Here is a 27,778-nt window from a genome sequence, read left to right on the forward strand (position 1 = left end):
ATGTCCATTCCACCCTCCAAAACTAATTTTCCTTTGTAAATCATGCCAGTTTTTTGATAAAAAGAAGTGAACAGTGAACTTACCTAAAAGCTCAACGTGGATATATCTGACCCAGTAAGTACCACCCTTTTGTTGCCAATCACACTGAACATTGAGGTCATGCAATCCATCTCGATCCAGTTTAATAACTTTGCCTACATCTCCCTCACAAACTTCCTCATAGGTTCTACAGCACCTAACCATCATCCCCACCTACAGAAAAAGAACAACAAAATACCTCAGCTCTGCAGAGATGTTTGCAAAAGAGCAAAAAAATTTTCCATATAGCATTCATCTCCATGCTTACCTGAATATTCTCTCTCACATACACAGCATAATCATCATTACTTAAGAAATCAGCTCGTTTCTTATATGTCTGGCTCTCTGTTACAACAGCACCACTTGACTGAAAAAAAAAATCCAACAGAAACATGTAACAGTAAAAAAAAATCAGCTTTCAGTTCAAATTAATAGCAGAAAATGAAGTCAAACCAACAAAAAAACAATATAATATCCAAGCGATACGCCAGAACAGGAAAGATCTTCAAGTCAACCCACTATAGGGCTAGCATTTGTGCTCTACATAGCCCCACAACTTTCAAAATGCATGAATCAATCTATACGTTGCTTGTGTGAGAACTTTTTGATGAAGGAAACTAGTGCAAAGAGGATTTGGGAGTAAGCTACTTAGCCTTGTGTACATACACTCATATTCCATTTCTTAGGCTGTGTGTTTGCATAAGAAAAAAAAGAACAGACATCTCCAACTTCACTACTAATTTTTTTGTTGTTATATAATAGAACAGAATTTCAAGCATTCCTTTAGGAAAGTAAGCTATCAAAAGAGAACTGTAATTACCAGAAGTTATCCAATATATATATATTTTTTTTTAAATTAAGAATTACTGGATTCCAGATGTAGCAGGAAATTTTAGAAAACTGAGTTGTGTTTTAAGCATTCAGTTGTGGGTTTTTTTGTTTTTTTTTTTAATTAAAGGCAGCATTGAACACAAAGTTTCTTACTGCAATACTGATGCCAGAAATTAACGTACTGTTCATTTCCTAAAATGTAAAATGTATTTCCTTCAATCAAAATCTCTAAGTGCCAGAAATCTCAGCATAACACTCAAAGAAAAATAGAAATGTCCTCATTTCATTTTACTGTTAAATCTGTCCAGGAACACTTCCTGAAAGTCAACAGAAAATTAGTGTAAATTCACATTAAAGCCATCTCAAGGTCAACAGCCATCATGAAGGCTATTTTATATCTCAAAAATGTTTTTATGAAAAAAAAAGTGGATAATTTTACTGGTATTTTTTTGCCATTCTTTCATTAATTCCTTAGTCAAGTTTTGAAGCTAACAAGTTTTACTTTTTATTTTTCAGCCAAAGGAAATTTAAAAAAAATAAATAAAAGGAGTCCTTTACAAATATTAGTCTATAGCACTGACCAGTTTACATAAAACTGAGACTGAACTATCAGGGGCATGTACAGCTACCCATAGTGAAAGAAATATCTGCATTCCACTTCCCCATCTGTGCCCTTCTTTTACATAAATATTTACAGATTATTCTTGAATTATTTTATGCTATCTCCTAGAGAAATACAGCCAACATGATCTTGTAAGCCTGGAGCAGCACAACATTCCCAAACTCTGACCAAGTTCACAAGAGAAAAGAATTACAAAATTTGCAAAGTCAGCTAGTGTGACTTAGCATTTATGAAAACTGTACTTACCACAGGACAAGCAGCTTCAGCCTCTTCCACTTCCTCTGTTATTTCTTCATCTGAATACTCATCAGAGACAGTATCAGCATCAGAGAGATCAGTGATCTGAACATCAGGGTGATCCAACAGCCAGCCAACAAGAGCCTCCACTCCTAACACAAAAAACAAGCACTTTCTTACTGAGGGATTCTCTGGTATTCTTAGAATAGCATCCAAATACATAATAGTTGCTCTCTTTTACACAGCTTTAATCTGCAAAATTTCCCTCTCTCTACAATGTCATCAAAACAAAATACCTGGTAACCCAGAAGCACTTCCAGAGGTTCCAGACAGAGATTTTAGTGCAAATTCAATGTTCTTCCTAGGAAATCCCATTTCCATAAGTTGAACTACAATGGGGAGAGGTGGAATTGGAGACTGTTTGCGTTTTTTCACTTTTGTGGGTCGGATATGCTGTACAGTGACGGGTGTTGTAGCCTCACTAGAGCTACAGTCTTCAAACACCGGAGTTGAGGGATGAGTAGACTCTACTGCCAGATACTGGCATACTGCCAAAGCAGCAGCCTAAATAAGAACAAATAAATCAGTTCAAATTAAACAAGCATATTCAGTACAGGATATGTGTGCAAACCTGAAATTAAAGGTTTGGTTTCTCTTCTTGATTTTTAAAACCCATAGCTTAGCAAGTTTCAAATGGAATGTGAATTATAAAGTTATTAAATCAATTTTTAGCAGAAAATGGAGACTCTACCTCAAGCTCTTGTTTGTCAAATATTGCTTTCACAGGTGACGGTTGCGTAGCAGCTGTCAAAAGTTGTTGTAAAAGAATCATGGGAGGCTGAGGTCCTTCAGGAGACATATCTCCTATGTCAGGAGAGGCAACTGCTCCATCCTCTTGAAATAAAAATATTATTTTAACCAATAAGCATGCAACACAAGATAACCAGGGGACTAACTTGGGGGCCTATCAACTGATAAAACATATTGTTACTTCTCCCACAGTTCTCCATAGGAAAGATGTATTTAAGATTAAAACATGTACCACAGCTTTCATACAAAAAGCAAATTAGACATCTGTTGATAGATAATGAATAAGTTTACAAAAATTCACCAGAACATGCCTAGCAGAAACTGCTCACTAGGTAGTAAAAGTGTACAAGTAATCTAAGAGCTGACCTTGTTACAATAAGTTTATTATACAGAAGTCCACAATGAACTACTTTGTCAAAAACTAACAATCTCCTTAACAATCTCCTTCTCAAACTGATCCAAAAACCACGGTATCTACTTTTGGGACTGAGTCATTTCAGTCTCTATTACACCTAGTGTGAAACAATCCCAATAAGTATTCATTGTTCCTCCAAAAGAATGTATCTTTTTTTAATCAACTGGCTCACAAGTCTACAATTCTCCAACTTTAATATTCGATATTATTTTCTTCTTGGCATAAACATTCATGTTTCCTAGATCTTTGCTGAAGATATCATAGAAAATGACATTTAATTCCAATAAAAGGATGATTTAATATTTGGAACAATAATAGAGCAGTTATAGACTTCATGCACTTAATACTGTTGCAAGTTTTTTCTCCTTCCTAGAAAAATGATGGTAGAAGTGATATTTTCTCCCCCTCCCCCCTTCCCCCTTCTCCCCCAAAAAAAGGCTATTCTTACTGATTTAAAATTTGACGATTGAAAATAAAATCAGAAATATATAACTAAACTTAACACATATTCATATATTTAAAGATATGACACGTTTCAAAAACGCCCAAAGAATTAATATAAGCTACAAGGGTATCAACAGCAATACCGAAAGCATGCAGCACTCACTTTACTTTCAGGTGTAGAATTAATGTACTTAGAAAATGAATATAAATTAAAACTACATTTCCTTAATGTTCTTCTGAGGTTCTGCTGAACATATTATATCATGGTACTTGTTGCACTGGAAACTATAGAATAACTGAATTCCAAGGAATAGCTAAATGGAGTCTCATACTTTAAGCTTTGTAATTATAAAAGACCTACAAATCTTGCTAACTCCAATCTTTCAGTTTCAAAAACTTGACCCATTTAGTCTTCAAAAGTTAAGCTAAAAATTTAAAGTGCTTTGTGACAGATATGCTCAATTCGTGCACTGGAAAGTCTTATACAGGCTTATGAACTACAGCAGGTCACGATGTAATCTCAGAGATATCAAAGAAAGCTTAATTTGAGCTGTCCTTGATGAAGCAGAAGGCTGCACAGCAATGATCTCCCTGTGGGCAGGGATGCCTCTAAATGTTGCTTCTCAAGATTGAGAAAACCTCTCCAACTATGTTTGCTCATGAATTAAAACTTGATTTACATTAGAATTAAGCAACTTAAGTGGTAGACTAACCACTGTGACTCTTATCATCATAAAGGATTAATGGTATCAATCCATTAATGATAATAAATCAAATCACTCTCATATCACTAGAACCATGTAAGTGTTGAATATCTTCTGCAACAGCTTTTAAAAAACAAAATAAAAGCATTCCTGAATTTTAACTTTTAATTTTTAATCTTAGAGGGCAAACCTAATTTCTAGCCTCCAACTGCAATTAGCAAGTTCTAATTCCTAAACAAACAGTGTGACACACTTAGGTTGCATTTCAAAATACCTCCAGGATTTAATGCACTCTCTTGAACAGCTGGCTGAGATAAGATCTGCCTTAATGTATCCTGGTGAGAGAGTAAAGCACGGCCTGCTTTCAGTATGTACAGCTTTAATTGCTGGCATCTCAGTAGATCCAAATCCACTTGACCTACACGAAACATTAAGCAGTCATTAGCACTATGAATCTTTTATATTATAGATGCAAGGCAATATTCATACAATCTGAATGCAAAGTTTGCACCTTTTGTGAAAGCTTATAAAATGCTATCAAATACATGTTAGTTTGAACTGCACCTAAAAATCTGTATACATTCTGTGGCTTGTCATAAAAATACCATTCCTGTTTTTCACACCTCAGAAAACCATGCAGCTCATATATGGTACAGTACAGTAGTTAAGATGCCATATACATACATTTATGTATTTATATTTATTTATATATATATATATATATATATTATATAAATACTATATTTATATATATATATAGTATTTATAACAATTCCACACAACAAGCTCAGCCCTAAACCACATTTACATTTTCTCAAAGTTAAAACAGTATTCCACTCATGCTAAAGGACAGTTCTTTTCCAGCTAAATCTGTCTCCTAAGTGCATATTATTCAACATTAACTAGGAAACAAGGTAAAGTTTCAGAAAATCCTTTTTCTTACATATGTTAGCTGTTAACAGTATTTTTCCCAGAGAATATCTAGCCCTTTAAAACATCAACAACAAAAATAACTGTACCTGAAAGACCTTGATTGGGAGACTTCATTCTGTGTTTTTCTATTTTACTCCCAGCCAGATTTACTAGTTGAGCCCAAATGGATAACATGGGTTCAGTGAAAGGCAAGTTGTTTACGTTAAAAGCCACAACTGGAAGCTGGACAACAGGGGAAGAACCAGGCAAAAACAAAGAACTAGTAAGTATTTTACAAAATCATCCACAAGTTTGAATTGTTATTAACTAAGGAAAAAGAAGTAGCAGCATCTGTATTATTGTTCTACACCAGGAAGAACTGGAGAGGATTTATATTCCCTACCAAACTCACAGGCACTCACAGGGCAAGGAAGAACAGCAGTCTCTGAAGTACACTACACAATTACTTTGGTAATGCACTCACTAAATCCACATTAACGAATTTGAGATTAAGATTCAAGTTTCTACACTAGTTAGCAAATAAAGACAAATAAATAAGCTTTTCTCACACAAGTGTTACATACCACACTAACTTCAAATTAAATCCCTTTTCCTCACCTCCCCAGCAAACTATCTTAGATTAGCATTCAGAGCACTTCAGGTCTTGAATGTCAAAGTATTTAGTCAATGAAGAACTAATATTTTCTTTGCACCATAACAGCATTTTTAATCGCACAAAAACATACTCTTCCCTATAATCAAGTCTCAATAAAACAAACTCACAGGTTTTAGTTGATTCAGAGGGCACACTCTACATGTTCGCATGTCATAGAACTGTACGGTGATTTTCCCCTTTGGCGTGATACGTGTCACTGTGCCTTCTCCAAATTCATCATGAACCACCTGACCACCCAGTCTCAAGCGACTGTCTATGCCACCAATTACAGCTAGCACTGCCATTAGGCCTCCCACCTCGGGATTCTCAGTGTCAGGGAAGTAGTCATCCAAAACAGCCTAACAAAGAACAATAAAATTAACTGTAGGGAGAAAACATATATACTTCGATCTGCTTTAAAATAAGCAAGTTAATTAGACATACTTCAATTTTAAAATTACAACACAAAGAAATATACATTTATAAACACACAAAAAAAATGGTTTCAAAATTAAGCTTAATATTGTTTACATTTAATATTTATCGTTTCAATATAAATATTGCTATAAAAATGAGCTTATTTTAAAACGTGGAAACTACCCCTTCTGACTGTTTTCCTGCAAAGATGTGGGTGATGGAGGTTAGCTGAGAGTTGATGTACTTGTTTATGAGTCCATTCCACTGGCTTAGCGAATGGAGTGTCCTCAGCAGTGCCACTATCTCTTCTGCTAAAGTACTACTGTGAGTTGCAGTTAGAGATGCTTGGGGTCTAGCCTTTCTCCTTCTCAGAGTAGATTCTGAAAAGAAAAAGTAATCAGACAACAGTTATCAGTTGAACATACACATTTTCCATACACAACAATAAGCCGTTGAGAAAAAATCCTTCTACCTCTGAGGAGTGGGATATCTGAAGAACAAGTACTAAGCAGGCTTCCCAAAAAACCAAAAAGTTTTTCCACAAGAAATTTCATGTCTCTAGACCTTTCATTTTTATCCCAGGATGGAAGTACTGCTTTCAATAAATGCACAGCAAGAATCTAAGAAGAGAAGAAAATTAGCATTATTCCAGGCAGTCACCAAATATTATGGAAATTCTCAAACATTAAGTACAGAAGAAAAATATTTAACAAGTTAACCTTCCTCTGTAGTATTTTCTATTATGCTGATTTCTTTCTGGCTATAGAAAATCAGTAACTCTGTGGTTTCTGTTTGGTTTGCTAAGTAATAAGTTAAAAATATGTTTTATTGCCACATTTTAAGTGAACCGAACACCTCTACAATATCTAGGACATTACAGAAGCACACAGTGGGAAAAACATAAGTGATATTAGCCTAAAACACATAAGCACATTTCCCCTCTCACTGGTTTTAGATTTCTGTTTTCATTTTTCAAAGACAACTCAAAGTAATTCCGAAATGCACACATTACCTGTCTTTGTAGTGAAGCAGCAGTGAAAGATTCATGCCCCTCAACAATTTTCATTAGCAAAGTTATCCACTGAGATGTACTAAGAGTGCTGCACATCTGAGGCATGAGTGCTATACTTCGAATGAAACCCAATGTGCACCAGCTCCTGTGCTGTTCTTTATAAACCAATTTATTTGGCAAGGAAGCTAAAAATAGAAAGATAAATACGTAACAGTTGATTTTTCCATCAGCTATGCAATTTTATATATACTACAGGGTTTAAATTTGACTTCACTTTTTTTTTCAAATTATAACATAGAATATATAAAAGTGTTCTCCTAACTATTAACTTCAATTTCAGAACCTGTAACTAGTTAATTTAAACACAGAATCACTCAGGTTGGAAAAGACCTTAAAGATCATCAAGTCCAATCTCAACCTAACCCTACTACCCTAACTCTAACAACTCACTGCTAAATCATGTCCCTGGGCACCACATCCAGATGGTTCTTAAACACATTCAGGGATGGTGACTCAACCACCTCCCTGAAGAGATTATTCCAGTGCCTAACAACCCTTTCTGTAAAGAAGTTTTTACTGATACCCAACCTGAACCTCTGGCACAACTTGAGGCTATTTCCCCTCATCCTGTCACCTGTCACCAGTGAGAAGAGACCAACCCCGCTGTCACTGCAATCATTTTCAGGTATTTGAAGAGAGCAACGAGGTCTCCCCCTGAGCCTCCTCTTCCCCAGACTAAATAGCCCCACTTCCTTCAGTCACTCCTCATAGGGTACATTCTCCAAGCCATTCACCAGCCTTGTTGCCCTTCTTGGGACCTGCTACAGCACCTCTATGTACTTTTTCTATTGAGGTGCACAGAACTGAACACAGTAGTCGAGGTGGGGTATATTAACTGTATGTGAGACTGAATGAAATTCATCTCAGCAAACTGCATACATCCTAATTCTCACTATCTCATACATTTCTGCTGCAACTACTGCTTAGCTCATTTGTCAGTTTTGCTAACAAGTAAGGATCATAAGGTCCAAAACCACACTTTTTAGCCTTAAAAGATTAAAAACTAGCACCAAAAGATTTACAAAGTTTATAATGCAATGAAACAAAGCAGACATTGCTGAATCAGACTGTCTATATAATATACCTGATTTATCTACTGTTCCACTTTCCACAAGCATACGGAGTAGACCACACAAAGTCCTAGTAGCATCACTTTGCATGACTTCAGCATGGACACCAGCAGAGAGACACAATGTCTGCAAGAGGTTTACAGTACTTGTCAACATCATGGATGTAGGGTGAAGATTCCTTTCAACTTGTTCTCCTTCTGAAGGAAGACACAAAAGGCAAAAAAATATAATAGTATCAAGTTAATCTATTTCCCAAAACATTCTGAAACAAATAAGATATGAGAAACTCCGAACAAATATTTTTTAACACGAAGAAAAGCACTTATTTCCAATGACAAGGGCAAAATATAAAGCGGCATTTTGGGCAAATATTTCCAATTTTTGCTTTAGCAGTAAACTACTTAGAAGAAATTCAGAATGCAATGTCAAGAACAGGCAGGAAGTCTGTATAGGCCGTATAGTTAAGCCATGTAAAATCCACACTTCAGAATGGCATTAATATATGACCAAACAGGTATCTCCTCATACCAGTAACCAACTAATTCAATTGGATAATCATGTTTAATTTGACCCCATGAATTAGCAACAAACATAGCACTAACCTTTCCATCCTCTTTTCTCGTGGTAAAGATATTTTATGAAAGATTCTGGTCAGAAATCTACACCTATTCAATTACTCTTATTAGATGCATCAATTTCTCCTTTAAGAGAAGCTTTTTTCATATTGTAAAATGTCAGTTTTGGAAATCAACTGAAACCTTGCCTCCAGTTATATTAAATTAAAAAAAAAAAAAGCAAACAAAAAAGAACCACCTTGGTTTGGTTGTTTTTCAGTGGCTTTTGGGTTGGTTTCTTTGGTTTGTTTGCTTTTCCTTACCAGAGTCATCCTCAGTGTCTGAATCCTCTGTTGTGGGCTGAGCTGCTGGTGGTGGCTCTGCTAGTTTGAGATCATATTTTCCCTCCTTCCCCATTCTGTAAGAATTTGTGCTTCCAGTGTCCCACTGCACTCTAATCCAGCCATCTTCTCCCAGTTCTCCAATTACACGACCCAAACCTGGAGGGGGCCCATCCTGACAGAACAGAACACTTCAGGTTACACATCAATAATATTTCATTATCTAAGCTTTACTGCTCTTTTTGCTGCTAACCTAAAGATTAGGTAGTAAACATTCAATAACATTCTAAAATATGGCGTATAGTAGGAAAACATTTCAGAATCTCTTAGGGAAATTATTCCAGTGAACCGCAGCAATATTTATTACTTAATCTATTTTGCAATGTACAACGTAAGTACCAGACAGTTCAAACTCGATATTATGCAGTAAGCACGTGGTTCTATTTCATTTCAAACCATGACTCAGAACTTCCTCACTTAAAAAAAAACAAAAAAACCCCACATTTTCTTCCCCAAAAATGAAATTGAACAAATAATCTATTTCATGTTTAGCCTCCAAAGCTTTGTAATGCAAAAACATTAGAACATAAAATTTAAAATACATATGGACTTTATACTTTAATACACACAAATCTGTATGGAAGAGGTTGTACCTGATCACCCCATTTCCAGTCCACCCCTCTCACCACTCTGGTACCAATTTTCATCATGGCTGCCAGCTCTGGTCCAGAAACAGGGAGCTGAACTGGTGTAGTTTCCTTTCTTGATTCTTCTAGGACTGTGGCAGAAGCTCCATGAGAAGAAGCAATCATATCTTCTTCAATGTTGTCAGAACTAGGGCCTAGAAAACAAACAAAAAAAGTTCCGAATTTTTATAATGGTATTTGTCACACTTCAATTGTGCAGTGAATGAAGTTTGTGATAGGAAAGTAGTAATAAATTTTAGAAATATAGGGATATATTGATTTTGAATGCAAGGGGTGCTAAATACTTAATTATGATGAACAGATAACATTAATAGGCAGTAGATAAGTGGTTTTTCACATGAAAAATCCAGATAAGTACAGAAACATTTTCCTTCTGTCTAAAAAAACCAGTTAACTACACCATGAGCCAACAGATTTAATAAAGGAAGCTTCCTGCTTAAATATTCAGTTTCATCTGTTCTACCTATTCCTAGTCTGACTGTATGCAGTTTTTAATGTTTCCATAAAAATTACACTGTCGTTCTCAAATTCCTGTTAATTCACATTTACATAACTGGGTTGTGTTTTGTTTGTTTGGTTTTTTTACAGCAGGGATAAAGGTGAATACTATCTTTAAATAGTAAATTCTGTAGTTTGGGTAGACAAACATGTTTGGAAGAACTCATGTTTACAACAGGAAAACAGAAGATCTCATACCTATCAGCCGTAGCGTCGTTTGCGTCAGTGCTAGCATGCCAGAGTTAAGAAGAAGGCTCAAGGTGTTAGCACCATGCTGCAATGTCAACATGTTGAGCATGACCAGCAGGAAACGTGCTTGTGGAATAGTTCCAAGACTCGGTCCTGCTGGATTCTCATTAGTAATTGTTTGCAGAGGAACAGGTTGCACACCTAATACACAAATAAAAATCATTTGACATTTGGAAGCTACAGTAAAACAGATAAATTTGTTTCATTGGTGGCTTAAAGTACGCCTTGATTTCACACTTGGCTTTAAGAACTTACTTGCAAACTGAACTTCCGTGGAACTCATTGTAACAACTTAGATTTTAATGGTACGATATCACTAATGAGTGATATAAGCAACATTCCCATACATATGGAAAAGCAAATTGAGGGTGGGTGGAGGACAGATAAAACACAGACAGGAAGCCATAATATTTCTCAGCATAAAACAAGGGAGTTAATTTTAGAATTCTAATTACTGAGAACTTCAAAAAACGTAACTGTGTTAGTTTAAAACAGTTTTATCCCCAGTCAACAGCAACAACAAAAAGAGATTCACCTAGCTCTTTAAATTTTGCAGTGGCATCTAGCAAGATGTTTCGGACATTCTGAACAGCCCACGCATACAATTTTCCAAAAGTTACTTCCAAGAGCATTCTGTTAAATGGTGGAATCAGATCAACATCCTTCAAGCAGTCAGTAAGAGGTTCCCTTCACATTAGAAAAAAAACAACAAAAGAAGTTAAGTATTTTTTTCCCTTCATTAAACTGTGAAAGCAAAATCAAACAAGAAGTTTTACCCTATATTGGCTCCTTCTGGAATAAGCCTCTGCCATCCACAGAACATAGCATATTGTACAGATGGAAGCAAAAAATTTTTTGCTGCCAATCTGAGAATAGTATCTATTCCCTCCAGACGAACTTCTGCTCTTTCCAGCTGCAAAACCGAAAAAGAAAAGAAATTGTACTTCTGTAAACTGCTGACATATTAATGCCTATTTTCATTCACTTTACCTGTTTTAATAAACACTTTCTCATTTTTTCTACATCTACTGGCTCTTCTTTAAGTGCAAATTCAACAATTGTGTTAAGGAGTGCAGACTGTGGATACAAGCCTTGGACATTTTGTTTCAGCCATTTGTACTTGTGGACACCTGTAACTGTACTCAATATTGGCTGCCACTTATCCTGAAAAACAGGAAAGTAACAAATCAAACAAATTTTAAATTACTGAAAACAAACTATTTCACATAAAATCATGTCTGAATTTAAAATACAATACTATTAAAATAAATAAATAAATAAATAAATAAGTAAATTCTAACTCATTATCTACTTCTTTAAAAGCACTACATAAGATTTTAAATTCATTATCATTCAGAAAAGAGGAAGCAACTCATCGCTGCTTTTATCATTAAAGTTGGAAAAGACCTCTAAGATCATCTAGGCCAACCATCCACCTACCAACACTACCACCCACTAAACCATGTCCCTCTCAAACATCTCCAGGGACAGTGACTCCATCACCTCCCAGGTAATGCTGACATGAAGCTTTATTTGAACACTCCTGAATATTTTCTATTTACATATTCTAAATATCTATGCAGTACTTAAGTTTACTGTTAAGAATTATTTTAAGCTTCACTAAAACTGTGCGCCATACTTAGTTATATATCCCAAACATCATAAACATTAAATGTCAATTTGTACCAATCACCACTTCAGCTAATATTTTTTTCATCTTGTAATTCTCATTGATAAGGTTGACTTAAAACCTGATATCCTACCTTGGGTGATTTGATTGGCATGGGCCTTTTATCTATAGGTACAGGACTGTGAGGAACAACACAGGATTCCTCTAAGTCGCTCTCTTCATTTCCAATTTTGGATTCTTCCACATCAGCAGATTCAGATTTTTTTGGCACTAAAAATAAAAAAAAATACTCCTTTTTACAATCTTGATAGTATTTGCAGCATCGTATTTCTAGGTTTATGTGATCAACTGGGAATACAGAATGTGTAAGATCCGCCTGTGATAAACTGGAAAGGTACTCTACCTAAATTCTAGTTCTAACTATTATAAAATTAGATTTGGAAATAACTGCAGTAAGCTTATATATATAAAGGCCAATTTGACAGCACTTGAGTGTTGTTTCTTCACACTGACTACCAGTTGAATAGTTCTCTGACTACAGTGCTTTAATACAACATGATTTTAAAGTAAGATACTACTTTTAGTTAAACTGCACTAAAACCAGTACAGAAGGACCAATAGTGATGGATCACTTTTAACAGGCTGGAATGCAAAGCAGCTTGCCTCACGTAAACCTCCTCTCCTCTGCCTGATTTTCCTCTAAGAACAGACATGTAACCACTGATTTTGACAACATGAAAATGCAATTGAAAGAATGTGTCAAAAAGAACGGCAAACTTTGGAATTAGCTTGATTTTTACAATTTCAAAGAAAATATGGTATTAACATTGCCTTACCTCTTTTTTTTCTCTTTTCTCTAATTATTTTCTGAACTACCCTCCGCCATCGGGGCAAAGAACTCAGAAGTTTAAACTTAGACATTATGGAGAGATCATTGCACACTGCAGGACGTAGCTCATTGAATAAGAATCGTAAACGTTCAATGACAGGAGCACAAACTTCCTTGTAAGAACGCCCTTGTTCTTGATGAGTCTGTAAAAAATCATTACAAATTTAATTACTTTTTAATATACAACAATAAAAAAGTGTAAGTAACCTTTTAAATGAAACCACTTAATGAAAAATAACCTAAACTTCAGTAGGTAAGTGGCTTACCTTAATCAGTGAGCATTTCGCTTGGTAGACAACACGACACACATCCACTACAGATTTTGGTAAGGTTTTGTGTTTCACCTGGTCGACTCCAAGGGTACCAGGATGCACAAGAGACAATGCCACATGACCTTCATGGGAAAAGACAACTTCTGAATATCCATTTCCAAAAATTATGAAGTACAGAATTTAAACTGGTCCAAATCTTAAGTCTGGAACAGCTTTGACGTGAGTCTACCTACCCAGATCTTCATGTTTCAAAAGGCAACACAGTAACAAACGTCCTACTTCTTCCACAGGGTGCTCAGGAGGGAAAGTGATTGGTGTTGTTAAGTGACACTGTTTACAGTATCTCTCTATTTGACATAAGAAGTCCTGCAAAAAAAACCCACACAAAAGCCACTATTTAACTTACGTTTTAAGCACAATAAAAGGACCCAAAATACACCAGCCAGCATTTAAATAACATCCACAGCCTGAACTAACACACAAAAGTCAAGAGATACCACACAATTTGTACTATTTAATAAACAGTCATTACAGCCCAATATTACAAATATCCAGTAACTTTCTTCTTGCATGAAGACCAACATGACTACAGTAACACTGGCGTATCTTTGATTTCATTTCTTCTTAAGATAGCCAGGACACTCAACACAATTTTTAGTTGCCTTTTCCTGATGCACTGTTATTGCTATCCTGTCCTCCCCAGGGACTTTGTGTCACGTTTGCTTTTTTTTAGTTTCTTTTTTTATGTAAAGAAGCTGAAATCAAAGAGTTAGAAATTCTGAAGTTGTTAGAGAAGACAGTTATTATTAAAAATCTTAAAGTCTTAATATCCATGATTCCTACTAGGTAGGACCTGAGCCCCCAGATGTAGAGGAACTTTATGGTATACATACACTTAACAGCCAAAATGCATTCACACTTCGACTAAGAGAAACACATCTTAGTTCAAAAAGAGATGAGCATTCTCTGTTGATAATACTAAAGCCTGACAATACAAGTAATATATTATTTTTTCCCCATAAGAATACATTTCTGATTTTTAGTTCTTCCACACAAAAAAAAAAAAAAATCAGAAGAAAAAACAATACTGCTGAAATATAGTGTACTAAAGCAAGTTTTATCTATTACTTGTATTTGGTCAATCCTTTCACAGAGTGTAATTCTGAAGTAACAACTTCTAACATCTGCTATAAATTTCAGAGAATTTTTATCAACAAGAATGCTTTGTGACACTGCTGTCAGCTTTCAGCACCACTTTATAATCAAGGGCTTACCTTCACAGTGTGATCCTGAATATTGTTATCTGCAATAGCTTGGAGAAAGGGTTGTGAATGATCGCTCAGAGTTAATCGGTGTGAATATAGTTTCGATTTGTTTGGGGTTGTGTTCCCAGGTGAACTGCAGTGGTCTTCATCCTTTTCCTCATTGTAACTGTAATGAATTTGACTAGTCTGCAAGCCTCCAGAAAATATAGATGACTTCAGCCATTCTAAAAATTTTAAAAATGAAAATGTAAATTCTGATGAAAGCTTAACTCTCAAGATTCAACAAATCCTGAAAATGAAAGCACAAACAGCTCAATACAGGAGGCATTTTTCTACTCCCTGAAGCTTTTTCAGACTAAAATAGGATTCTCTAACTAAGAAACAACCAAGTAACAAAAGCTGCCATCACCTGTTTAGAGGTAATATGGCCTTAGCTATTTTTCTGTGATTAATATGGAAGTATACATTCTAGTCACTAAAATTAAGGTATTCAAAACAATATAGTCCAACACCAGATGCTGCAGGCACTCTATAGTATAGAGTGAACATTACTGTAAGGCCAGCAGTTACACAGCTTGTTCTTTCAATATTCTCTGTCTTTTGCATATTACTAAATTCTTGATGTTTAATTGTTCAAAATTATCATGTAACTCTTATCTAGAGCTTGCTTAATGCTTGGACCTTGATAAGCATAGCAGTAACTAATACTAAGAATAAAAACTTTAATTTTGCTGTTCTCTGAAGAACACAAGACAGTATGTTAATTTAGCTTTATTTTTTTGCATGCTTTGACAAATCAAAATATAGTTTCGCTTACTAGCACATTCAACTTCCAGAGGAGAAAGTGGTGTGCTCATTGCTAGGTAAGACGCATGTAGTCCAAGGAGGAGACCCAAATTTCTTTCCGTGTCTATTAAAGGTGATGACAGGGTACTGAGATCTGGTGTTGAAATCACTTCCTGGTCAGGCTGGTTGAAAGAAAGATAAGTTGAAAGCTAGTACAGAGTTCCTACAAAGATATTGAAAGCAGCGTAATACTTTAGGAACTGTACATCTATTATAATATTTTTACCTCCATATACTGGCCAACACAGAAGGCATGCATTGACTCTCGTGTGTCCTCAAACTGCAAAGCAGCCTCCAAAGCAACAACTGGGTCCTCACCTGCAAACTGAGCTAATGAGAGAATGAAGTAGTGAGTATAGTATCTAAAAGTCTGTTTATGCCATCTAGTTTTGAAGCAGAAGCAATTTGTGCCTCGAATTCAGATGCTGATTCTCACCAAGTATACTATTGCCAGTTAAAGACTGGGTTTGAAAGTCCTTTATATCATACACTTTTCCATCAATTACTGTCCAAAATCCTCCATCTTTGTTGTGGTTCTCTAGATCAGCTTTACGTATAAGTGTTACCTCCTCATTATTTCTGCAACTCTGGCCAGTAAAAAATGAACCTATGGGTACAAAACAGAACAGAGAATTTATCAACAGAAACGCTTTTCTGGACTTTTAAAAAGTCACTTAATACCAAACTCTTTACTTTTATTCAAAGGTTGCTTGTCTTTTGACACGCTCAAAAGTCTAACTATTAACATGTTCCTGTCTGTATAGTATGTGATTAAGTTGTGCCTATACCTTATTTTATGCAGTAATGACCAATGTCAAACTAAGACAGATCAGGTGTTGCACAGCTACACAGCTGTTTTTGTTTGGAGAAAGAGCAGTAAACCACTGTTTGGACAAACTACTGCCCTTATTGATTTTCCTGAGAATTACTTCACTTTAGTACATGTTTGCCTGCAAGACACTGTATATGCCTCTAGTTTCAGTCTAAATTCACATTTTTTTTAAATAAAAAGGCAAAGTTACATACACACATTATCCTTTCAATCTATGTATCAGTAAACTCTATTTCAAACTACAGGTAACTTCATCCAGGCAAGAAATATCACCAGTAAAGAGCTCAGTAAGAGATGCATGTTTTCTGCTTCTCTTTTCACCCTAGGCAGTCTGAAACAGTGACAGAATTAATAACAAAATGCACAGAAGTACTACTTGTGTTGTCATTTCAACTTTTAATGCTCAAAATGCAAAAATGAAATGGGATGTTGTAAATTATGCAGGATGCTAAATTCTGTGAACTACTTTTCTAAAAAGCTGCATTTAACCTGCTTAAACCTATACCTAAAAATACATTAAGAGTTTACTGGCAGAAATACTGCCAAATGAATTGGTTAATAAAAATCTGTACTGTAAAGTAAAATTCCCTTCCGAAGAGTTGTGTGTGAATAGTCACCAATAGATACCTCATGAAATCAGAAATAAATAGTCCAGGTAGTACTTGTACATACCCATTATTCCTGGCCACGCTAAATCCTCATTGTCATCTCTTTCCTTCCCAGGGGCTAAATGGTTAAATCTGTCTAGATGTTCAAGCAAACCAGCCAACAGAGGGATAGCACCAGCTTCCTGCATTAATCCAGCATTTTTACTGAGAAGCAGCACTATAGACACTACCAGTTCTGGAAGAAGGATGCCTAAAGCATGGAAAACACAGCCAATGTTCAAATTAAAGACTTGCATGGAAGTAAATCACCAGGCAACACACACTACTTTCTATTACTGCTTTAATACAATGGTATTTTTTCACCCCCATCAAATTTGCTCTCCTTTTCTCTTACCAATCTAAATATTAATTAACTCCATTTTAAATTTTTAATTATTTTAACACATTTACGACATAATTTTCTTATCTTATGAGAGAGAAGGGGGTACAGCTAATAACAACCTACCTGTCAAATCTCCATCCACAACATAAGATACTTCTGCAAAATGCCTATGACTAGTAGAAGCAATGCTGGTTGCCACAGGAAGTATATCACTGATGTGCGTGCACAAAAGAGCGGTGTATTTCTTCAGTAAAGAGCCAACCCCTAATTGGTCAGGACCTGTATAAAAAGCAGGAAAAGCACAGAAAACCATCATAGTCTTGTTTAAGAAAGATTTCAAAAGCTGTGAGACTATTCTGAAATTTAAAGGTAACTTTAAAGGTAACTTACTGTATGTATTAGGGACTTGCCCAACACAATCTCCTGGATAAAGTTTACTAACAAGTAGACGCTGAAAACGGAGCAACAGGTCCAGAGAAGCAGATCTCTCTTTGCTAAAATGTTCATGGTCCATACAGGAAGAAATGCGACGAGCAACATCTTTCAATTTGGCTATCGTCTGTGAAGCGATGTTCCTGATTGGTACACAAGTGTTGTAAAGTACTTAGAGTTGATAGCCAAGACAGGTCACAGAAATCCACACTAAGCTTTTGCTGGAATTTCTAACCAACATACAAAAAACTTGAAGTTTTTTCAGTAGGATGGTGTCCCTTTACTTGCACTACAGTACACCAGAACTTAAGCTTTTTTTGTGGATGTATTTAAATTACATCAGTCTTTGTCATTACACACTACAAAAACAGCTGTCTGCTTTGACAGTATCTAGTTCGAAGAGTCTCAGCACTGATTAAATTACATGGCTACCACCACACTTAATGAAGAATTACATTCTACTATGTGTTAAAAACTCAGCATCCTAAATGTCATGCATTCAACAATTCTTTCTCACTGTCAAGAATTTAAAACTCATTTCTTCCACACCTAAAGCCCCAGCTGGACTCTCTGATGCAAACCATTCAGTTCTGAATACACTCATGCTGATCTTGTTACTCTTACAAGCAAAGCAGTTTCTTACTAAAAATCAGGTAATTAACTGTAGTACTGTACTTCTCTCTCACATACAATGGCAAAGGTACATACAAGCTAGAAGAATGCTCAATATCTTCAATTCTGTGGAGCTAAAACTCTAGGAGACTCCATTTATTTGCTCACTACTTGTCCTTAAGTCGACGAGCTTATAAAACGCCTCTCTAAAAAAATGTCCTGTATAGAAATACAAGAAATTGAAAACAATTACCTTAGTAACTGCTGAATTAACTGAACTAATGGTAAACTTTGCTTTCCTGCAGATTCATAGATTCCAGTATTAATAAGGTCTTTGTCCAATGGAGTTCTACTCCTATGAAGTGTAGATGCATTTGCTTCTTGTTCATCAATTTCTTTTTCCTTTTGTGCCTCTTTTTTTGCTTCTATATCCTAAAAATGTAAAACAAGTGTAAGAAAACGCAAGAGGAAAAAAATGCAATTGTGATTATGAAACATTTTACTAAAGTAAAGTTAGTATTCATGAAAATAAGATAAAATTACTTTTACCTATGCCAGAAATAAAACAATTCCTACCAGACAAATGTGTACTTTGTTTCCTGTAAGGATGAGGCAGAATGGGGTTTTTGTTTGCTTCGTTGGTTGTTAAAATGAGCATAATATTAAAAAAATAAAATAAAAAATAAAAGCAGAGTGGGAAACAAGGCTGGACAAACTCAGAATTCTGCTTACACCAAACCAAGTTAACAATTTATTTCTATTCCATGAATGTTTTGACATGACAGAAGCTGCTGCACAGTTTAAACATGAAGGCATGTTTACTCTCTACATATAAATGTAACAAATCCAGCCCACTGCAGAACCTGGGTTAGATCTGCTACTGAAACAGACATACAGAACTCTGTGGAGACAAATTTATCCAAGTTTCAAAGAATCAAAATGACCATGTGCAGTGCCATATGCTATCACTTAGGTCAATTTCAGCAAGTATCTAAAGCTAGCTCAGGTATCTCTGACCTACTCTACAATGCAGACATGTTCTAGTAAATGTGGTTAAGAATTAAAAGGTCATTCACATCTTTAAATGTAAAATAAATAAATAATAATGCTAGTACTTATTAGATATACTAATGCACAAATCAAAACTTAACGCACATATTCTGTATCAAAAACTTCTTCATTTACCAACAGTGGAGAGGAACCAAAAAGGAAATACATCCAGATGTATTAGCACACCTTCACAGCCATACATAAATAAAGCAATTTAAAGCAGTCTGTAGAAAGGATGTCCCACTTCTGACAGCATAGTGGAGAAAGCTACATATGCAAAATATTTCTTTCATTCACTGTACAACTAGTCAAGGTGTGTTGAACACTAGAACCAATCAAACTGAGCCTACAGAAATTTGAAATGTTGCAAAGAATTCACTCATCTTGAGTTCTTAAGTAAAGCCGATGAAGTTTCTGCTGGTAAAGTATGGTGGGAATCAAGAAAGCACAGAATTCAAGAAATCCACAGGAAGTTCTAAAGCACTTTGTGAAATTATGCTTCCTTCACAAAGCTTTATGAAAACATTTGTTACAGTTGCTAAAATCATCACTCCAGGCAACAATAAGAAACACTCTTCTAAAAAGGAGAACACGATTCATACCTTCATACAAACACTGGCTCACATTTCAAGTTTCAGGTCAAGAGAGGTAATTCCTCTCAATATATCTTCTTACTCTATTTATACATAACTGTCAAGCTGTTAAAGCATACCTGAATTTCTGCAGTAATAGCAGCATTTAGTGCAGACTCTAAGCCTCCATCAGCCATCAAGCTGCCCACCAAGAGGTCAATCATAAATCTACGGCCTGGACTTACATTCATTTCATTCCCTGAAACTAAGAACGGGAAAAAAAAACAACCTATTAATGACCTAGAAAGGCAAGCACCGGAGAGCTTTTCATCTTAAGACCAACCTGCACTGGGTAAAAGTGCTGAGAGAGCCCGAGCTCTCTCTTCTGCTGTTGGCAGTAACACGGACCATCCACTCTGCAGCACTGCCTGAGCGGCGGATTGCACAGTGTTAAGAACACCAGCATTGCTCGCTAGTGTTACCACTGTCTGTTTAAGGCTATTGAGCAGTATACCGCCCAAACCTAAGCCAAGACATTCTGGATCCACCTGGTGACTAATGGCAGCATGAAGCTGGAAAAAAAAGAAAGAAAAATAAGGGCAAACTTTAACAAAGAAAAGACATGGAATAGAAAAAACAAGTTAGTCCTAGAGCAAGTGAGTAAGCTCAGTGACCTAGATAGAATACTTTTCATCTGCAAATCTGTAAAATTTAATGGGGAAATGCTGGTTTGCATAAACACGTATTACATTTGAACAAATACCTAGAGACTGAACTATACCCCTAACATTCTGAATTCTAATAACCTAAAGAGTAACGTAACCATTTTCTACATCACTACATTATGCAAGAAAAAGTAGCACATCTTCAGCAAGTGTCAGGTACCTTCTAAAAAGGATACAAATTTTTGGAAATGCTATTTAAAAATAATAGAAATGCTCAAAATCCCAAAGAGTATACAAAGCCAAAGCCATTTACATTTTATTTTCTATAGCTCATATTCAATGAGACCCAAACACTGAGAAGAGAAGAAAAGCTTTTTGGAGAAAGGGAGGTGATAGAGATATTTCTGTTCTGGGAAGTTATGAAAGTCACAGTTAAAAACAACCACTAGTTGCAAAATTTCAGGGAGTAGAAGATGATACTGTATTTATTTTATTTCTCAATAAAAACACTTTAAAGCACATTATTTATCCATGAAAATTACTGTAATATTTATTACACTGAATGCTCAACACATAAGAAACTGAAGGTACCTGAAGCCTTAGAAGGTTTAATGTCGCCACAGCCATACACTCCTTTTCCTGAGGGGGAGGCCAGTCAGAAGAGCCATCCATTCCCTCTGTCACTTGCCTCAGTAAAAGATCTAACTGCTCAAATGTCATGGGGCAAACATCCACCACAAAAGGAACCCGCAAGCCTATTGACCATTCTGAACACGACGACCAAGCAAAACTCTATAAATTGAAAATAAATGCAATATTCAACTGTTCATTCTCAAATACAATATGACACTGATTAAAGACAGACGTTAGTTTCACACTCCTGCTTTTGAACAGTAACAGAAGACAAAGAAATTACACTGGCACGTCTGATGACAAGAACAACCCTCTGCTTGCACCTCTACACACACACACAAAACCTTACTAATCCCATTACTATCACATTTCCCACAAAGTGCTGTTACAGCAATCCAAATATCTCACTACCTTTGCTGGAGGAAACATTCAGCTATGCAGTTTTTCAACTGCTGTATTGGGATGGGGTGGAAGAATATCACTAGTTCTCAGAATACCCAGAGGGAAAGCTAGTCAGCTCTTTTTGGCAAAGCAATTGCACACGATTTATTTTTTACCCAAGCTTTCATCTATTCAGAATAAAAAATAAGAATAAAAGAAGCCATGCAAGCACTGAAAGAGGGATTGAGACTAGCATACAAGACTAGTCCCAGGGACAGACAAAGACAAATCACGTTTAACAGTTCAAAAATAAAACTTACCTGAGCAGGCCCACAAGCAATTCCAACAATATGCTTTGTGTCTAATCCTGGGAGAGCTGCAGGCTCTGGTTTAGTGATCCGTAAAGTGTCAAAGTGTTGACACTGATCATTGCTCCCCCAGCTGTGCACTTCACAATCTTCAGTCAGTGCTAAACAATGCGTAGATCCAGCTGCCACATCTATCACTTTTTTTCCTGATAAGTCAAATAATGAAAGCCTAATTTAGATTACAATCATTAACAGAAAAATACCGGAGCTAAGGAGAACTGTGCTAATTATAGCTATACTAGAATATCAACATAGAATCATAGAATCCAACCAACAAGGTTGGAAAAGACCCACAGGATCACCCAGTCCAACCATCCACCTATCACCAAGAATCCTCACTAAACCATGTCCCTCAACACAACGTCAAAAACGTTCTTTGAACACCTCCAGTGTCGGTGACTCCACCACCTCCCTGGGCAGCCCATTCCAGTGCCTGACCACTCTTTCAGAGAAGTACTATTTCCTAACATCCAGCCTGAACCTCCCCTGGTGCAGCTTGAAACCATTCCTGCTAATATATTATGGATGCCAGTAATAGTGCATTGGAAAAGTACAGCAAAAGAAAACTGAGGTTAAAGTTTCTTCAGAAACAACTGAAACTGCTTCAATTTTGTACCCCTTCTACAAGGATACTTTTTCAGGAAAGGTTTATTAAAAGACCTCCCCCATCTATAAACTGACACTGCAGTTATATTGTACTCATTAGTTTTAGACCATACGCTACATATGAACAGAAGTTTTAGGAAAGATAGTGCAATTAAAGAGGTTTCCTTCACATCTTCCCATACAGGATTCTACCAAATTTAAGAAATAACTTTCCCTGTTACAAATCAGTGAAAAATACCTGTATGTCGATGCAAAAAATACATGTTTTATACAAGATTTTTTTCTGTGAAACTAACAAGAAACAAACAAACAAAAAAAAAAACAATAAAAAAACAAACAAGTACAACATAAAGCAGAATTTAAAGTAGTCTTAACATAGTGGCCCTGAGTCTGCTGAAATTTTAACGGTATAAAAGGCAGAAGTGATGGGAATTACGCATTATTACCATTTTCAATGCCACTAGCCCAGCATAAAGTATGACAGCATAACATATGTTACTGTCACTCTTACAGCTGAGATCATTAGTGTTGATGGAATCTTCAACTGGACAACACTACACTTTCCACCTCTGATAATTACCTTTCAAGCCTTCCAGTAGTTTGGGATATCGAACATGTTCTTCTGATCCATGCCCAAGTCTCTGATTGTCACCTTTTCCCCAGGTGTAAACCTGGCCATCTTTGGTTAAAGCAATAGAAAACTGACTTCCACAGCGTACTTTCACTATGTCCAGGTCTTGGAGTTTTTCTATCAACTTGGGAGTCTTGCAGCCATCACTGCCACCTCTTCCTAATTTTCCATAATCTCCATCACCCCAAGACCACACCTGGCCTTTAAAACAATAGAAAAAAAATCAGAAATACCGCACTGCTTTTTCATTTAATAGTATTATCTGTTCTGACAACAAGTCCTTAAAAACCTAAGATTCTATGATTAGCACAATTTTCAAATTATACTTAGGAGTTTCAGTTATGAGTTCATTTCTAATAGTTCATGAAAATAAGAACGATGAGAAAGATTTGCAGTGATTCCTGACCTGAGAAGTTCTCGTGTAGACAAAACTAGGCATGAAAGCATAACTCACTTAAAGTTCATCAATATGCAAAAAAGTCCTTCTGAAAAGCATACACAGTAGAGAATCTGTTGCAAATCAAATCACTACAGAGAACTTTGCAAAATATTTTTTTTTCCACAGTGAAGGCTCAAATTGTCTTCCAAAGTTGATTTAATTTTCAGTTCTTGTCACTCAATCATTTCATAAAATGAAATGAAAAGTGCCACTGCCTATTATCATCATCTTTTGAAATGCACTACTAAATCCAAGCCTTAAGTAGGACATTTAGAAATCATTAAGTCATTCTGCATTTGCACAAAATCACATTTCAAGAACAGTAAACCCATTTATGTCCAAAAGAAAGCTTCATTTTACACTTTTTTTGTTTGTTTTTTTACCTTTCTTCCTTGCATAAGTTAGCCTGTAAGGTACTCTAAAAAGCAATGGAAGCATGCAAGACAGGAACCAATTAAAAAATACAAATTTGGGGTTTCCAATTCTGGATGAGCAAATCTCAGCTTTTAAATTGTGCACATCACTATAACCAGTTATATTTTAACAGAACAACCAGCCTCCAAGAGTTATCTCCTTTCTAAAGGATGACATGGTTGCCTAACCTCACACACACTGAAATTCAGATTCTGAACCTGTCTCAAATTATGCACATAGTTCCAGGATGCTGGGAATTTGGATTCCAATAGAACCTCCCTCTGGCATTTCCGTGGGTTAATGTGGACAATGCAATCAAAAAACCCTTGTTGTTGTGACAACATGTGTTATTTAAGTAGACAATGCATAAAATGTAGATTATATATACTAAATATTTTGTTTATCATTATATATTTACATAGCTATCCAGAATGTATATAAAGTAAATTTAAATATAATTTTGCATATTCTAAATGAATATATACATCTGCATATAAATTTGCACACATTATATTTAAAATAGATAAATGCACATACATGTATTTCTCCCAAAAAAATTCAGCTTTAAATTTTCAAAAAATTTAAGCCACTATAAATAAGTACACTATCTGCTTACAATGAAATAAAGTATATTTAGAGTGAAAGAAAAAATTAAGCTTAAGTGTTTTATTTCGCTACTAACCATTTTCAGTAACTGCAAGAGTCTGAGCATCTCCGCTTCCACACGATACATCAATAACTTTGAGTCCTTTCAGCCCTGTGACCAGCATTGGGATGGTCTGGTCTTCACTGGACCCTTCAGAACAAAATAGTTCAGTGATCAGCAAAACCAGAAAGGTTCAGTGGGCTCTTCTGCTTGCTTCTGTTTGGTCGGCTTTGAATGCTGAGTTGTTTGGGACAATGAGGAGATGGGGGTGAAGGGTTATATTTTCTTTTCAGATTTGAGTATCGTAACTGAGCTCCCGTATGGTTTCTCAGGTATCCAAGACAGATCTCACCCACAAGGTAGTTTTGCCTTCATAAGGAAGGGAATGGAGAACAAGGTATATTTTTCTTCTTCATCCAGAATTCAGAGATTTAGTGGTTTTGACATAATCCTTCTCATAAGGTAAGAAACTACACAGGCTTCTAAAATCAGCCATAGGTAGGTTGGATAAAAGACTTCTTGAGAGAAGAACTAACAAACAATTATTTGACAAACAACTGATCTTAACATACCATGACCAAGCCTGCCATAGTTTCCTCGTCCCCATGTATACAGCTCTCCTTCAGCAGTAATGGCTGCACTGTAAGTGCTTCCACAGGCTATGTGAACAACATGTTTTCCAGCTTGCTTTCCAGATAAAGCAGATATTAATTTTGGCTCTTCCAGAGGGCTATTGAAAGAGAAGGAAACATATTTCACAAACAGTAATCTGATGAGTAGATAAAGGTGGGCCATATTTGTTAGAAAATAACTGATGTAATTCTACCTACAAGTCTTATGAGCAGTCTAAGGTATCAAAATAGAGTTATAAGCCAAAAATAAAGTTCAGATTGCTCAACAGAATCCAAACCACTGAAGGGATGTTTGACAACTAAGATATTTACTTCCAATTATGTTAATGACATGTTTCTCAAAATAAATTTAGCCTACTGTAAGAATATTACCTTTAAATGCTATTTCTAAACAAATAATTTTATGATATTTCTAATCCTAGTGTTGTTTTACAGACCATTCAACACTAGGGGAAGACACAACCATTACAATATATCAATGTACACTCTTACAGAACACTCCTTTTCAAAGAGAGCTCCTACACAAAAGGAGGACAGTAACATTATTATTCAATATAGGGAGGGAAGGAGGGGGGTAAGCAGAGGAATGGTGCATGTTACATGACTGCATTTGTAAAGATGCCAATACTCCGACATCTGAATAAATAAATGTTCCTAGAGAAAACGCACTGTGGATTTATAAAACCATGAATAAAAGGCCTGAGAATAGTATATCCACTACTACACCCTCTACCTGCAAGGACTTCAGAAAGTAGCACAAATACAGAACTAGGAATATTAGAATTAAAAATACACAGAGAAAATTCCTTTAATAACACATCCGTAAGTAAAATGCTTAATGTAAATGTGAAATATATAGTAGATTATCAAACCAAATAATAAAAACAAAATTCGATTAACAGTTATATTTTTATCTTGTTTTGTATAGTAACAAAGTCTTAGAGGCTATGAATCTTCATTTGCTTATCTAATGGGAATGTCTGAAGTATGGAGATAATACACTAGTACTTTATAGAAATATATTGAATTCCAAAGCAAATACCTCTCTGAAAACTTGTTTATCCATAACTGCTTGCCAGAAGCGACAAAACATGTAAGATCTCATACACACAGGAATGGTCAGTTACTATGCCAAAATTAACAGCTAATTTTCTTGTTGAAATGGTCACAACTATACAACTGGAGGAGCATCTGAAACATGGTTGGTCAAAACACGGGTGCTATATTTCAGCAATACTTCTTATGGACACTTGTATCCACAACTAAACAGTTTATACTGTGAATTCAGACCACGGACAAAAACAAATTATGATTTTTATTACATACACTGTATCCCCATGGCCTAGTCTTCCACCATCTCCACAACCCCAAGAGAAAACTTCACCATTTGCTGACAAAGCAAGATAGTGATGCCCATCAGAATGTGCTGCAATCTTCACAATATTTCTGGAAGCTAGACTCTGTACCAGCTGTGGACCCTGTGAGCCAAACAAAAGTAATTAACTTTTAACTATTTCTTCTGTTTTCCAAGGAACATTTTTCCTAAGACTTTATCAAACTTGTCAAATCTAACAAATTAATGTAAGCTTAAGCCAAAAAAATGGGTCAAATTACTATTCAAATATGATAAAAATTATGCTCTGTTATTTTGTTCCCATACTTACAAAGTCTTAAGTATGAATTCATATATGAATTCGCGTTTATATTAGAGGCAGCCTTAGTGACAAATATTTGTTTGAGAAACTACACAGTTTAGGCATGGTGTTACACTACTGAACTAAAATACGTTTAATATCTGCCAACTTCTACAGTTTTCAAGCCCAGTATATCACTGAAAGCAATTATCACTGTACTCTAATCCTCTAGCTTGACAGATTGGATACATTTAATTAAACCAGTGCAAGAGACCAAAGCCACTACTTCTGCAAATCCAAAAACAGCAACGAAAGCTCACAAAAATCAGCATGACTTCACCTACTCTTCCAAGATATTTTAAGAGCAGACCTATGGTATGTGATAATGTCTAAGAGAACGCATTTTGAAAACCAGGCAGATAAAACTCACCAGTGTATCGCTGTTGTATGCTTGTGTGTAAACTCGCCCATTCCTGGATAGTATTAGAAAACGTTTCTCTGCACAGGCAATCTGCACAACGCCAAGATTGGCAAGTCCTTCACACTGAATAGGGCCACTCACATTAGCATAGTATTTCCAACCTATTAAACCCCAAGCAATGACCTCCTGCAGAGAACCCTAGAAAATAAGGAATTCTGTAAGCATTCATTTTGAAACATGCAACTTAATTAAAAAAGCATGTAGATTATTATTATCGTTTACTACCAGTAGACAGTGAAGCT

At 35.8% G+C, this 27,778-nt stretch overlaps 1 protein-coding gene across 6 annotated transcripts in view; it reads right to left on the bottom strand.

Moving 5' to 3' along the window:
* Positions 1 to 27,778, bottom strand: part of HERC2 (HECT and RLD domain containing E3 ubiquitin protein ligase 2) — a 103,522-nt gene that overhangs the window by 43,869 nt on the left and 31,875 nt on the right. For all 6 annotated transcript variants that reach the window (XM_065741222.1, XM_065741224.1, XM_065741223.1 and 3 more), the window contains 39 exons: positions 27,486 to 27,674; positions 26,748 to 26,899; positions 25,362 to 25,519; positions 24,826 to 24,939; positions 23,240 to 23,491; positions 22,006 to 22,199; positions 21,263 to 21,463; positions 20,350 to 20,578; positions 20,147 to 20,271; positions 18,638 to 18,816; positions 17,731 to 17,915; positions 17,464 to 17,619; positions 17,023 to 17,208; positions 15,955 to 16,125; positions 15,745 to 15,848; positions 15,490 to 15,640; positions 14,682 to 14,896; positions 13,641 to 13,773; positions 13,402 to 13,529; positions 13,083 to 13,278; positions 12,380 to 12,516; positions 11,607 to 11,780; positions 11,393 to 11,529; positions 11,152 to 11,303; positions 10,566 to 10,757; positions 9,816 to 10,003; positions 9,145 to 9,337; positions 8,282 to 8,464; positions 7,138 to 7,322; positions 6,598 to 6,745; positions 6,309 to 6,505; positions 5,837 to 6,067; positions 5,161 to 5,296; positions 4,416 to 4,559; positions 2,520 to 2,662; positions 2,065 to 2,332; positions 1,778 to 1,920; positions 347 to 445; positions 84 to 252 (listed from right to left, as the gene is read on the bottom strand). In XM_065741222.1, the coding sequence (XP_065597294.1) occupies positions 84 to 252; positions 347 to 445; positions 1,778 to 1,920; positions 2,065 to 2,332; positions 2,520 to 2,662; positions 4,416 to 4,559; positions 5,161 to 5,296; positions 5,837 to 6,067; positions 6,309 to 6,505; positions 6,598 to 6,745; positions 7,138 to 7,322; positions 8,282 to 8,464; positions 9,145 to 9,337; positions 9,816 to 10,003; positions 10,566 to 10,757; positions 11,152 to 11,303; positions 11,393 to 11,529; positions 11,607 to 11,780; positions 12,380 to 12,516; positions 13,083 to 13,278; positions 13,402 to 13,529; positions 13,641 to 13,773; positions 14,682 to 14,896; positions 15,490 to 15,640; positions 15,745 to 15,848; positions 15,955 to 16,125; positions 17,023 to 17,208; positions 17,464 to 17,619; positions 17,731 to 17,915; positions 18,638 to 18,816; positions 20,147 to 20,271; positions 20,350 to 20,578; positions 21,263 to 21,463; positions 22,006 to 22,199; positions 23,240 to 23,491; positions 24,826 to 24,939; positions 25,362 to 25,519; positions 26,748 to 26,899; positions 27,486 to 27,674 (6,637 nt within the window). The remainder of the gene's footprint in view (positions 1 to 83; positions 253 to 346; positions 446 to 1,777; positions 1,921 to 2,064; positions 2,333 to 2,519; positions 2,663 to 4,415; positions 4,560 to 5,160; positions 5,297 to 5,836; positions 6,068 to 6,308; positions 6,506 to 6,597; positions 6,746 to 7,137; positions 7,323 to 8,281; positions 8,465 to 9,144; positions 9,338 to 9,815; positions 10,004 to 10,565; positions 10,758 to 11,151; positions 11,304 to 11,392; positions 11,530 to 11,606; positions 11,781 to 12,379; positions 12,517 to 13,082; positions 13,279 to 13,401; positions 13,530 to 13,640; positions 13,774 to 14,681; positions 14,897 to 15,489; positions 15,641 to 15,744; positions 15,849 to 15,954; positions 16,126 to 17,022; positions 17,209 to 17,463; positions 17,620 to 17,730; positions 17,916 to 18,637; positions 18,817 to 20,146; positions 20,272 to 20,349; positions 20,579 to 21,262; positions 21,464 to 22,005; positions 22,200 to 23,239; positions 23,492 to 24,825; positions 24,940 to 25,361; positions 25,520 to 26,747; positions 26,900 to 27,485; positions 27,675 to 27,778) is intronic.

This window comes from Cyrtonyx montezumae, unplaced genomic scaffold, assembly GCF_038088225.1.
Source record: "Cyrtonyx montezumae isolate F1298 unplaced genomic scaffold, pur_monq_1.0 scaffold_3, whole genome shotgun sequence".
Taxonomy (NCBI): domain Eukaryota; kingdom Metazoa; phylum Chordata; class Aves; order Galliformes; family Odontophoridae; genus Cyrtonyx; species Cyrtonyx montezumae.